The sequence below is a fragment of the Schistocerca cancellata genome, chromosome 6 (assembly GCF_023864275.1).
Source record: "Schistocerca cancellata isolate TAMUIC-IGC-003103 chromosome 6, iqSchCanc2.1, whole genome shotgun sequence".
NCBI classification, from domain to species: Eukaryota; Metazoa; Arthropoda; class Insecta; order Orthoptera; family Acrididae; genus Schistocerca; species Schistocerca cancellata.
The window spans coordinates 263,161,221-263,175,411 of record NC_064631.1 but is presented as its reverse complement, the minus strand read 5'-3'; the positions used below and the strand labels follow the sequence as shown (position 1 = coordinate 263,175,411).

The window sequence follows — 14,191 nt, the reverse complement described above, 5'->3', positions numbered from 1 at the left end:
AAAGGGGAGAAGAAAACCACAGAAACACAAAAAACAGGAAGAAGAGATTAGAACGACAAAAGAGATTACCATGGCTGGCTGACCATGAGAACAAACAGGAGAAGCCAGTCACTCTGCAACACATTAAAACCTCCATCCTAAGAGGACTAGGGCGGAGGACACAGAGGGACAAAGAACATGCGCTAAAACTTAGATCAAATGATAAAACACACCCTCACGAATAAAACATGAAACTAAATCAGCCAATGAGGCATTGTCAGATAAAATTAGTGGCAACAAGTCCAGTAACTGAAGATTTTGTCGCAGGGTAGTCAAAGTGGGACAGTGCACCAGAATATGGGCCACTGTCAACTGGGTGCCGCATCACCACTGAGGCGGGTCTTCACGGTGCAGGAGGTAGCCGTGGGTCACCCAAGCGTGGCCAATGCGGAGCCGGCAGAGATCCACAGACTCCCTACGAGAAGCCCACATGGAGGACGGCCACACATTCATAGTCTCCCTAATGCCACGCAGTTTGTTGCGCGTGCTGAGGTTACGCCATTTTGTCTCCCAAAGTTGAAAAACTTGGTGACGTAAACACACACACACACACACACACACACACACACACACACACACACAGGCCAGTCATTGGAATGCCAATCTCCATAAACGGTTTCCATGTAGCCTGCTTGGACAGCCTGTCAGCAAGTACATTGTCTGGGATTCACACAAACACCACCGAACGACTGAACCATTCCAGGGCACCAATGGACTCCTGGATGGTCACTACCAAAGGATGATGAGGGTAGCACTGGTGGATATCTTGTAGGCTACTCAAGGAGTCAGTACACAGAAGAAACTACTTCCCAGGGCATTAACGGATGTGCTCTTGAGCACAAGATACAGCCACCAGCTCTGTAGTGAAAACACCGCAGCCATCGGACAAGGAATGCTGTTAAATATGTCCTCCATGACCATCAGCCATCGAGCCGTCTGTGTAAATCACTTCATGTCAATAATAGAGATGAAGTGATAGCGGAGAGCCGCAGCATTAACCGAGTCCTTTGGGTCATGTGAAATGTCCAGGCGAAGCCACAGCCTAGGTGTACACCATGGAGGTGTAAGCGATTGTACCTCAAGTATAGGTGATAAAGGCAAGGACTCCAGTTCAGATAGAAGGGATCAGATGCGAACTGCAATTGTAAGCCATGATCTGGGCCGCCAGTGCGGGAGATGAACCGCCATGGGTGGGAAAAGGAGACGGTAATTTGGTTGTGCAGGAGAACCACGAACGTGTGCAATGTAACTGGCCAGCAGTTCTGTTGTGCACGACTGATCTGCAATGGAGGAACCTAGTCTAACGCCACAGTGGTGCACTGGGTTTAGCAAATGCAACACTGAGGGCGCCGCCAAACCATAAACCACACTCCCATAGTCAAGGAGGGATTAACAAGGGCTCTGTATTGCTGCAACAGCATAGAGCGATCTGCACCCCACTTGGTGTTGCTCAGGCAGCGAAGGGCATTGAGGTGCTGCCAGCACTTCTGCTTAAGCTGACAAAGGTGAGGAAGCCACATCAATCTAACATCGGAAACCAGTCCTAAAAATCGGTATGTCTCCACTACAGTGAGGGGATTGTCAATAAGGAAAAGTTCTGGTTCTGGATGAACAGTACAATGCCGACAGAAGTGCACTTCGTGGCTGAAAACTGGAAGCCGTGTTCTAGAGTCCATGACTGCGCCTTGTGGATGGCTCCCTGTAGGCGCCCCTCAGCAACACGAGTACTGGTGGAGCAGTACGAAATGCAGAAGTCATCTGCATACAGAGAGGGTGAGACGGACGGCCCTAGAGCTCCTGCTAGACCGTTAATGGCCACTAAAAATAGAGATACACTCAATACAGAGACCTGTGGGACCCTCTTCTCCTGGATATGGGAGGAATTATGGCAGGAACCAACTTTGACACGGAAAGTACAAAGCGACAGGAAATTCTGGATAAATATCGGGAGCAGGCCTCGCATACCCCATTCATATAAAGCACTAACTTTATGTTGTTGCCAGGTAGTGTCACACGCTTTTCATGAATAAAAAATGACGGCAACAAGGTGTTGGCGTCTGGAAAAGGCTGTTCGGATGGCAGACTCGAGGGACAAGACTATCAGCGGTAGAGCGACCCAGGCAGAAGCTGCTGTGGCATGGAGCCAGAAGGCCACGTGACTCCAGGACAGGACCCAACCCAACTGCCGACACCATACATTCCAGCAGCTTACAAAGAACATTGGTGAGGCTGATGCGCCGATAGCTATCCACATCAAGCAAGTTTTTGCCGGGTGGAGCACTGGTATGATGGTACTTTCTTGTCACTGCAACGGAAAGATGTCATCGCACCAGATCCAGTTGAAGATCACGAGGTGGTGTTGCTTGTAGTCAGACGAGAGATGTTTAATAATCTGACTGTGGATCTGATCTGGCCCAGGAGCTGGGTTGGGGCAATGTGCAAGGGCACTGAGGAATTCCCACTGTGGATGGGGCGTTATAGGATTCACTGTGGTGTGTAGTGAACGAGAGGACCCCCTTCCACCCGCCGTTTGAGAGTGCGAAAGGCTGGGGGTGGGGTGGGGGGGGGGGGGGTGGGGGGGGGTGGGATTCTCCGACGCAAAGGCTCAAGCATAGTGCTCGGCAATCACATTTGCATCAGTAGATAACACGCCATTTATGTTAACACCAAGAACACCTGTTGAGGTCTGGTACCCAAAAACTCGTGTGATCTATGCCCAGACTTGGGAAGGTGATGTATGGCACCCAATGGTCGACACCTACCTCTCCCAACACTCCTGTTTCCGGCTTTTGATAAGCTGCGAACACGGACATGGAGCCGTTTAAAGGCGATGAGGTGCTCCAGGTAAGGGTCCGCTTATGCCACTGTAGACCTTGTCGACACTCCTTAATTGCCTCAGTGACTACCGGCAACCACCACGGGACTGTCTTTCGCTGGAGGCACCCCGAAGAACGAGGGATCGCGTTTTCCACTGCAGAAACAATTGTTGTGGTTACCTGCTCAACCACCACATTGATGTTACCATGTGGGGGAGATTCAACAGTGACAGCAGAGGTGAAAGTTTCCCAGTCCACCCTGTTTAAAGCCCATCTGGGCAGTCGTCCCTGGGTCTGATGCCAGGGCAGTGACAGGAAGATGGGAAAGTGGTCACTACCACTCAGGTCATCGTGTGCTCTCCAGTGGATAGACGGGAGAAAGCCAGGTCTGCAAACCCAGAGATCAATGGCCAAATATGTGCCATGTGCCACACTGAAATGTGTGGTGGCCCCAGTATTTAAGAGGCAGAGGTTAAGTTGTGACAGTAAATTTTTGACATCTCTGCCACGACCAGTAAGAACTGTGCCACCCCAAAAGAGGTTACGAGTGTTAAAACCTCCCAAAAGTAGGATAGTGCAGCTAATACATTCAGGGGTACTGCACCATCTAGATGAAGATAAACGTTGCAGGCAATTATTTCCTGCATCATCATTATCCTGACAGCCACAGTTTCAAGAGGGGTTTGATGGGGCACAGTTTCACTACAGATTGAGTTTAGGACAGACGCAAACTCCACCAGACAGTCTATTATAGTTGATACAGTTTCCGTAATATCCCTTATAGCCACAGAGGGCAGGGGTCCGCATTGCCGGGAACCAGGTTTCCTGGAGGGCAATGCAGAAAGCAGGTGTAAAGCTTAACAGTTGCCATAGCTCAGCCAGATAGTGGAAAAAACTGCCACAATTCCACTGAAGGATGACACTATCGTGAGGCTGGGAAGGCAGGAAACGCACAAGGAGGCAGGTTATGCCTCAGGATTACCTGCTATCTCCAACTGAGTACTTGTAGCCATTTCTATGGTGGATGAGGATCCAGGTCCATAGGGGATGCAAAGATTTCCACTGCATCCTCCGATGCAGAATTGATAGGGAGTGGTGGTGTTGGGGCCACCAGAGAGTCCTGTTTCTTAGCAGAGTACTACTTAGTTTGCTCGCTCTCTTGCTTCTCTTTAGGGGCTTGAAGGGAAGCAGCTTCAGGCACAAAGGAAGACTGCGAAGCTCTTCATCCAGCAGCTTTTGGCTCCTTGAGCCACTGGCGAGTGCCTGCCGTGGCATTAGTGGAGACCTTGGAAGAGAGCGCCCTGAACGACCCCTTCCACATGAGAGGAGCCAGAGGAGGCTGTTGCTTCTCTGGCAGGGAGGAGGTGACTGATGTCCCCTGCATTGAGGGGGGGGGGGGGGGGCCTTGCTCCAGAAGTAGGTGCTTTGGGAGCAATGGAGGAAGATTTCCCCCCTACCACCAAGGGGGCGGATGTAGTCTGGTGGCCCGGAGGGCCCACTGTTCGTGGCACAGAGTGAGGAGCCACTGGCACTTGGGATGGCGATGGTGACGTAGCTGCAGCGTATGTCAGCGTCAACTGAATGGGGTGTAATCTTTCGAATTTACGTTTAGCCTATGTGTAATTCAACTGGTCCAGGGTCTTTTAATCAGTAACTTTCTGCTTGTTTTGGAGTACTGGGCAATCAGCGAGCAGGGGAAGTGGTGCTCTCCATAGTTGATGCAAGTGGGAGGTGGCACACGTGGAGTATCTGGGTGCAGGACATCTGCAGTCTCGACATGTGGTGCTGGAAGTGCAGCAGGAAGACATGCGCCCGAACTTACAGCACTCAAAGCAACACATAGGGGGAGGGACGTATGATTTAATGTCACAGTGGTAAACCATCACCTTGACTTGTTCAGGCAGTGAATCACCCTCAAAGGCCAAGATGAAGGCACTGGTAGCAACCCTGTTGTCTTTGGGTCCCCTGTAAAGGTGCCTGATGAAATGAACACCCCACCATTCAAAATTGGCACGGAGCTCGTCATCAGATTGCAAGGGGAGGTCACGATGGAAAATAATCCCCTGGACCATGTTGAGGCTTTTATGGGGAGTAGTGGAAACAAGAATATCACCCAGCTTGTCACGGGCTAGTAACGCTCGGGATTGGGCTGGGGATGCTGTCTGGATTAAGACTGCGCCGTTTCGCATCTTTGACAGCACTGTCACTTCTCCAAACTTACCCTCAAGATGTTCAACAAAAAACTGGTTCTGCTACAGACTAAAAACCGAGGCGAACATGGCCCTCTCTGTTCTGTAGCTCTATGTTCCTCCCTGGTGTAGCGAGGGAGGGAAATGATTTAGGGTCATACCTGTCGGCATTATATTCTCTCTTGCCCTTCTTTGAGACTGCTGGTGCCATGTGGTCACCAGCAGGAGATGACTTAGTCCGCTTCATTGCGGAGTAGTTGGTTATACAATGCCACCCACCTGCTTCTGACCTGTGACATAGTTGTGCTGTGCTGCGATACGTTGAGTGACATCATCGAGCCACGGTGTGTGTTTTAGAGTTGAAGTGAAATGTTGTAGAGGGCTTGATGTATGAAGAGGTGGTATGCTCCAGCAGTTTAATTGTGTGGTGATGGTGCGTTTGTGTGGTATGTTACTGAGTCATTCAGTGTGCTACAGTTGTCACGGTGTGAAGTATACGAAATTACACAATGGCACAATGGAATATATTGTGCAGAATATTATCATATAAATGAATAAGTCGCAAAATTGAAACTTTACTCTTATGTGCCTGTGCAACAACTGAGTAAATCTGCCAGGATTTAATTAAAAAAACATTGATCCACTTATAATATTTATCAATAACAATTTTCTCATGGGTTTTGCCAACCTGTCCTACGTGCCTCCTCATCTGTCATGTTCACTTCGCAACGGCAATATGCAACAGAAAAGCTGCTGACACCTTAAGTGCATGTTTACTCTAGGTTTAAGCTATAAAGGTGAACTGGAGATCAGGATGTCTGTTTTTGTAGTTATGCAGGTGTTTATTGGTATCCTGGTCTAGGGTTGCGCTATACAGGTGAACTGGACATTGGGATGTTATGGTGTGTCTTGAGCGATTTTTTGAAATTTTATTTTTTGGCAATTTCAAGTTGTTTGTTTTTGTAGTGTGTTGCTTGTGAGTCTTCGGCATAGTGATGATGTCATTGGTCAAAACCAGTGGTATCCCAGTCTCCAGTAATCCTATCTGTCACCCTAACTAAGATTGCAGGGGGATGGGTGTCCAAACACGCAACTTTAGCTGAGAAAGTAAATGAAACACTCAAGGATGTCTACAAGTGAGCTGTATGTAATTAATTAACACTGAACACAAAGGAAACAAACAGCGTGCATTTCAGCACAAAGAGGAAAAATATCTATTGTATTGAGGACAGATGATTAACCTACAGATTGTTTAACAAACACATAGCTTATAGGGATGAATATTGTCAGTCAACATGGAATGAACACACAAAGAGAGGCTGGCAAAAAGAATGTCAGCAGTAAGTTACTCTCTTAGGGTCCTATCAATGTGTAACGAGCAATGTCTTGCAGTGACATACTACTAATACTAATACAAACACTTAGAGTTTACATATAGAATGCTTTTCTAAGAATCAAAGGCACAAAACATGAACAGTTTTCGAACTGTAGGAAATAGCTATAAGAATAATAATGACACATAGTAAACAACCCCATTATAAGTAATTATTCAGAAATTTAGTATCCTTACTGGACCTACCAAATACAGCTATCAATCTGTTGTACCCATCAGGTAAAACATTAGTAATTATTTAACTATTATTTCAATCGCATAATCCCAGAACAAGGGCTAGTTGGACTCCACATTTACCAAGGAAAACAAACTCAAAACAGCATTTTCCATTAGGGAATAAAATTGCATAATGCCTTCCCCAAATACATAAAAAAGACCACAAAATTATATCAGTTCAGAAATGCAGCCAGAACACACTTCATATGTAATGATATTTCCTACAGAATTAAAAATTAGCTTACTCAGAGAGCTCAGTGTAGGGGTTAATAATGAAAGACAGCAACTACAATAGCCTGCCACAATTTAATGTGCTTTACAAGAAAATCACGTGTGCAAGACCTATAGCACACAATATAATTTATTCTCCTCTGCTCCACATCTTACTCATCATGGGTTGATACTGGCTCATTTCCCCAGACGCACTGAACGGAGTACAGGGAGATGAGTGTGGGGCATAGCAACACACTGATGGTTCCGCAGTCAGGTTTCAGGACAGACTGAAGGGGCTGCCACAGGCTTAGCAGCATGTTTACAGTCCTAGACTCACCAGCAGTTGTCCACAGAGTGAATAGTTGTGGTATAGACTTACGGAGATGTAAATAAACATGCAACATTTTTCTTTATAATTACTGCCTTGCAAAATCTAACAACATTGATATTTCCATAAATGCTCACAAAACCTACAGAACAATACTTCCCTTAATAAGTGACAACATATTACTAAAGAAAAAAAATCTGATTTCCATTCATGTGGTGAGAAATACAGACTGGCTGAGAAGACCACCACAGACAGAACTGTGAACAAAGGTCGTATATTCATGTGTACAAGTGGTAAAAGGCCCACTTAAGAGTCGATGGGGGAGGGAGGGGTGGGGGCCACAGTATTATAACACATGCATAAACTTCATAAGGATTATATAGTGCAAAAAGAATTTGCGAGTGCAGGAAAGTATCTCGGTAAATAATGAATTTTTTATTACTTGTATATTTGTACTGTAGTCATCTGTGCGAAGCTTAAGAATATATATATATATATATATATATATATTTTACGATCCAAACAAAAGTACACAGAAATAGATATTATTGTATGTATCATTTCTGTAAGTCTACTCTGTAAAACCAAAACACAAATCACGGGGCAAATATACACAATGTTACTTACCAATTTGTTTAAACTGTAATAATTTATACAAGCTAAATATTTTTAGACACTGCTTAAGTTGCCTTATACTATATTGCAAAAAAACCTTGTACACACTGCAGACACTGGAACCAAATAGAAATTCATACGTATACCACTGCCTTCACCCGACTGCCACAGCTCGCGCAAATGTTACTTCATGTTGGTCCTGTTACATTGGGGCATTTTAGGAGTATTTTACTAAAAACAAAAATCTAACAATACGGAACAGCATAAGCTTTATTCTAATGCAAAATGCGCTACAGCTTGTCAGTTATTCGGTGACATGTGAAGCAGGCCTATCTCCCACAAATATATCTCGCATTATCGCTAAGGCATCTTAAATGGCAGTGATAAGACAATTTAACATGTTATAGTTGTGAAACTGACTACAATTCGGCGCCAAATAAGAAATAAAGAACCATGTACCAATCCAATGCGAACACTCAGACTTGGATAACAGAGGGGCAAACAATAATTCTTCTACGTTCTGTCACTAACAAACATAAACAAACTTTAAACGCACTATAGCCTACATCAAGAAGTGTTGCCTGTCAAGTACTTCACAGCTACGTGTGTAGATAAACTTTTTAAAAGTCTAGCTGTAGCTGAAGCAAGAAGGTACAGTATAACTGGGCTTACTACATGCTACATTCATCGTGCAGTACTAACCTCACACTCTTGTCTTCAATACTATCGTATAAAGCATATGCCAAATAAATATTCCTGGTATCTTCCATTTCACGGTGCAGCCACTGAGAATTATAACATATTTTGATCGCATTTCTGTCTCCATGTTTCCCACGCGAAATTTGAATAGCAATGCTGCCAACTGAGGAAACTACCTGCTGTTGTTGACAAGCCCGAGACGCAACACTCATACCTGTCTCACCTGAAGATCGATTAACACTGGACGCCAGGGAGTGGACCGAAAAGACGACTGGATAAATTAGTGGTCAAAATATCGAGCGCAAAATGGGATCGTTAATTCGGAGGCAAATCAGATACCGCATCAATAGGTTTCCCATTAAAAGTCGATTCACACTAGACGTTAGAGGAACGCCACCGTCAGACGGTGGAGTCATTGCCATCTGGCATGCTCACAAAACAGGATTTCGTGAACACCTCCACCCGTTACTGGTGGGGAGGGCGGGGGGTTGTTTGAAGAAGGAGACCAGACAGCGAGGTCATCAGTCCCATCGGATTAGGGAAGGATGGGGAAGAAAGTAGGCAGTGCCCTTTCAGAGGAACCATCCCGGCATTTGCCTGGAGTGATTTAGGGAAATCACGGAAAACCTAAATCAGGATGGCCGGACGTGGGATTGAACCGTCGTCCTCCTGAATGCGAGTCCAGTGTCTAACCACTTCGCCACCTCGCTCGGTTTTCGAGAACAGTTAGCCCTATACCGCTTTTGGGTGGTCATGTATACACTTCAAAATCGATTCTGGAAATCCGCTTCTGGTTGCCGGTCTCCTAATTCCGCAATTGATTTCGCTCCCATATAAACGCAACCGGTTTTGGATCGTGCTCTGGCTGTCAGATTTCGTCCTGTTTCTAAAAATTTTCGGCTAATATGGATGAAGTGGCTTCTTTTACAGTGAAGGATATGTAGAAATACTAGACTGAAGCTGTTTACACCTCGTCTAACAAAAGAGATATAGCACTTGTACTGAATAATTCATAAACTGTATCAGCAATTTTCCAGGTTCCATATTCAGCTGAGCTAGCAAATCCGCTTCAGAGCTTAGCAGGTAAACCCGACAGCGAAAAACGGCTCCCAGAATTCGGTTTTCGTCTTTTGGAAGACGTGACGCATTTAAACATAGTTTACGGCGGAGTGTTCACACTAGACGGAATGTCAACACGACGTCAATTCGTTTGTCCCAGTACCGAGCGGTGAAGCTCAGGGTTATGACATATCATCCGCTGTACAAAAAGTCGGAATATAGCATCGGAATTACGGAACTAGCATTGCCAAAGCAAACATCCTTAATGATGCTCTAGTCAGTTTTGTAAGGCAAGCAGTGAAGAAATGAAAAAAAAACTATCAAAACATCGACATTTATTTGCAAACGGAAATACACACACAGCGTGTTTTTCTCATCCATTAGTTTTGCTAACACACATAGGAAAGTTATAAGTTTCACAATAACTGAAAAGATGGCCACACTGAATATAAATAGGAACGTGAATTGATTACGTAATTTACATTAAATAACCTTTTTTTACGTGAAAAACGCAACTGAATTGCAGAGAAAAATACAATTGTTTCTGACGTTGTTTCCTGTGACAGAAAATCCTACGACGGATAAGGTAAAACAGGCTCTATGTATTTCCCTACAAATACAGTTTTTATTATATGATTTTGTTTGTATGATATTCCTTCTTTTCTTTCGTTTTCTTTTTTACCTTATGTCCGACATACAAACATTTCACAATACTTCTTTAATTTTTTTGTCTCTCTCACATTATGTACTTGTGTACCATATCATCTGTTATTAGTAACGTTGAAGATCATAACAATAAGGTATTTCTTTGATTCTTTGTGACCATAGTTCCTTTGTAATAATAGCACACAGAAGTTAGTGTTTTTATTTTCCTTGGTTAATAACATTATTCCGAGTAAATAAAAATGGCACTGAGTGTAAATTGCGAGTACGTTAATTCCCAGAATAAGTGCAACAGGAATAAAAAAAAGAGTGCTAACGTGTAACAATTTGATCTGTATCGTGTTCATGTGTATACTGTGTGTGTTTTATTATCAAAAAAGTTTCAGAGAGAAGAAGTCCGTAAACTGTAAAAATGTTGAGATTAGATTAGAGTAGTACTTGTTCCATAGATCATGAATGCGACACTTCGTAATGATGTGGAACGTGTCCTCGTTTTACACGTGTAAATGTAAATCCAAAACGAAAGTAATGGTGCTGCAAAAGGTGTAACGATTTCAAGCGTTGTATCGACTGTCGCGGAGCAATATATCGATTTTGTTTACAGCGATGGGAACTACTACTACTACAAAAAACGAACGATGTGGATTTCGATTAGCATTGTCAAGACAAAAGTAATACATGAAAATTATCCAATGACGACATTAAATCTAATTTCACTTACTTTACACGTCATCGATATCTTCGTCCAGGACAATTCCGCATGATGTGTATGCTGCGAGTAGAATTCCTTTTTTTCTATAGCCAAGACGCACTCTTGCTACACCGCTTAAGAAAACTGACGAAGTCTCACAGGGAAGTTTTATGCCACGTAAGCTCAAACCGTGGAAACAGATGTATTGAAAAATACACAGTTCATCTGAGTCTCCCGTTCGTCCTTCTTTTATGATGGATGATTTCACAGATTTCCATAATCGCTCGATATTCTGTGTGCACACAGACGGATCGTGAGAAGACACGAATTCGAGAGAATGGTTTACAGACTCGTGGTGAAATCCCTCTTCGTCCAAGGTTTTGTACGACTTAATGCGTCTGTAATGACTTTGGTGCTGGGCAAGATACAGTTCTTAACAAGAGGTACTAACGTTTATTTAGTCCTGCAATAGATCTTCGCTATGAAACATTTTCTTGAGTGTCTTTCCATGCCTCCGAATACCCTGATCAGTTCAGTTTCGTTCTTGAGAAGTCGTCCTTTCCCGTATTTTCGAGTCGTTGTATGTAATTCTTCTATTTCCACAGTCTTGTTAACTCCTCCTACTGGACCACTGTCACTAGTCACAATTAGGTAACACACTTCTCTACAGAAACCACAACAGTCACAAACAGTATTAATCGACAGTCCTGTTTCCGACGCTGTGTTTTCCAGTACGTAATCCCTAATCTAGGAGGAAACCAAGATGATGCTCTGCTGTATTATCAGTTTAGAGTTATCAAACCATATGTTTTTCCTTGTACTTATTCTTTTCTGACATTTGCTACAATACAACTGTAATGGGCACTCTCAATCGCTACCTAGTTTGATGCAGTTCTCTCCATAACAATTCACACAATCTAGTATCGTAATTTGACAGCAGATGGTACTTCCAACAGAAGTCTAAACAATCTGCAACTGTACTCAACCTGGACATCAAATCACGCCACGTAAGACTAACATTACTGGAAACTGTAGCTGTTTCTGTCATCCCTACGAGACTACTGAAAATAAATGTTCTTTAGAACTTATTGTGTGTAAATTTTGTCGCTCGAAGCGAAATTTTTTGCCACAGATTATCTGTCATCGCTGTAAACAAAATCGATATATTGTGACAATGGTTATTTTGTAGGTCACACTGAACATATCCAAATACCAAGTGTTCCAGTAACATCTCTGGGGAACAATGCTGTTTCTACATATCGACATGAAGATACAGAAATTCCGCATGTTGATGTTCCTCTCCGTGGGAACAGTGCCAACGTGAGTCAGATTGTAAGTGCCTCAGAAAGCTAGTGATTCTTGCTGGTAGTCACAGGTGAGACATAGCTTCTTGGGTAAATGAAGCGGCAGAAACTATGAAGACAACAGGATTTTTCAAAACCTGGGGTGCCCCCGTCTCAACGAACAAAGTATGTTCATTCGGGGGAAATCGGTAAGTTATTATCAAAGGATTTTGTTGTACTATTTGGTGGCTCAAACGACACGTACTGGAATGAAACTATAGTGCCCTGCCAAGAACTAAAGGAGTGATTGAGTTATCTGGTACATACAAATGTTATATATTAAACATTCCACAATGGTATGATTTACTACCCTGATCCCGTGAGAACAAGGATATCAGCACTGTAAATGAACAGCTCTCGAACTTATACAGTCACTTACAAATATTATCTGGATATCAACACTATTCGCTGAAGCTTCCATACCACACATGGTCTTCGCTAGAGTAGCCTTGGGAAAAAGTTTATAACTTAAAAAACTAGCCAAAACAGTTACATGTAATTTTCTCATGTCAGATACAAGAGAAGTTACAAAAAAATGTATCTTCCACAACAAAAAAGAGAAGCAGTGATGGTTTGCCACTTCAGCATATTCCCGTCGCAGTTAACACTAAAAAAAAGCCTTTTTCAGACTAGAGGATAGGGAAAGTTACAGAGTAGATGTTGAACTCTTTAATAATAATTTAGCTCATATCAAGTCTAACACCAAGAAACCTGCCAGCAGTACAGCAGATTACCAGAATAGCTTAAAAATAGTTCACCAAAATATAAGAAGCCTTTTAAAAAAAGGAGAGGAACTACTGCTTTCTCTTCAACAAATAGCTTATAATGTTGAAACTGTTGCTGATATGCTCTGCCTAACTGAACATCATCTGGAAGCTACAGAAATCAATCCAATACATTTCCAATTATTGGCTCATTTCTTTGCTGCCAGTGTTATCAAAGGTGTTTGAGAGATAAGTATATGACAGGATTATGGCCAGATGACACAAAATGGCTTACTGACAGCTACACAGTTTGGCTAGCCTAACAGATGGAACTCTAGGTGAATTAAATCTTAGAAAGTATACAACAGAATCGTTTGTGACCTTCCTAAAGCTTTTGACCATGTAGCTCATAATACATTGGTAATAAGTTTCCACACTATGGCATCAAAAGCAAACCTTTGATGTGGCTATCATCTTATCTACACACCAGGAAGTAAAGAGTTCTTTTAGTGGTGTAACAATAAACTCACACTGGGGAAACGTAAAATACACAGTCCCCAGCGCTCGATCCTTGGGTCACTGATTTTTCCTGATCTAAATTAATGATCTACCAGTTACAAATAATGACAGAGCAAAAATAGTCATATTTGCAGATTATACAAGTATTCTGATCATGGGTCCCAACTCTGCAATGCAGAGAACAGCCCTGACAGTCACTAATCAAGTACATAAATAGTTCACAGCAAATAGCCTAAACCAAAATTTTTCAAAAATTAATATAATTCAGTTTCAGACAAAAAATCAAAGAACTCCAAGTTCCTCAAACGGAGAGCAAAAACCAAACAATTTATGAAAGCATACATACAAATTCCTAGGCATCTAGACAGACAAACAGCTAAGAATGATAGAGCAAATTGATCGACATATCAAGAAACTTAGGATAGTGTATTTTGTTTGCCCTCAGAGCTCTTTCTCGCCTTGTTGACAGAGAAATATTTATTTCGTCATATTTTGCGTATTTCCATTCTGTACTCTCTACAGGACTATCTTCTGGGGAAATGGTACAGGAGTGAAAAAAAACTTGAAACTACAAAAACGAGCAGTAAGGTTAATATGTGGGTTCTCTAACATATCATCCTGTCCTCTTTAAGATTCTCAGAATATTTAATGTTACAAATCAATATATATACTCACTGATGATGTTTATAGCCAGCAGCAAGGAA

The 14,191-nt window shown here is 42.9% G+C and overlaps 1 protein-coding gene across 1 annotated transcript in view; it reads right to left on the bottom strand.

Annotated features, from left to right (window-relative positions):
* Window positions 1–8,628, bottom strand: part of LOC126190990 (ankyrin repeat domain-containing protein 12-like) — a 115,230-nt gene extending 106,602 nt beyond the window's left edge. The window contains exon 1 of the mRNA XM_049931666.1: window positions 8,512–8,628. Coding sequence (XP_049787623.1) covers window positions 8,512–8,579 — 68 coding nt within the window. The 5' untranslated portion in view covers window positions 8,580–8,628. The remainder of the gene's footprint in view (window positions 1–8,511) is intronic.
* Window positions 8,629–14,191: the final 5,563 nt, after the last annotated feature.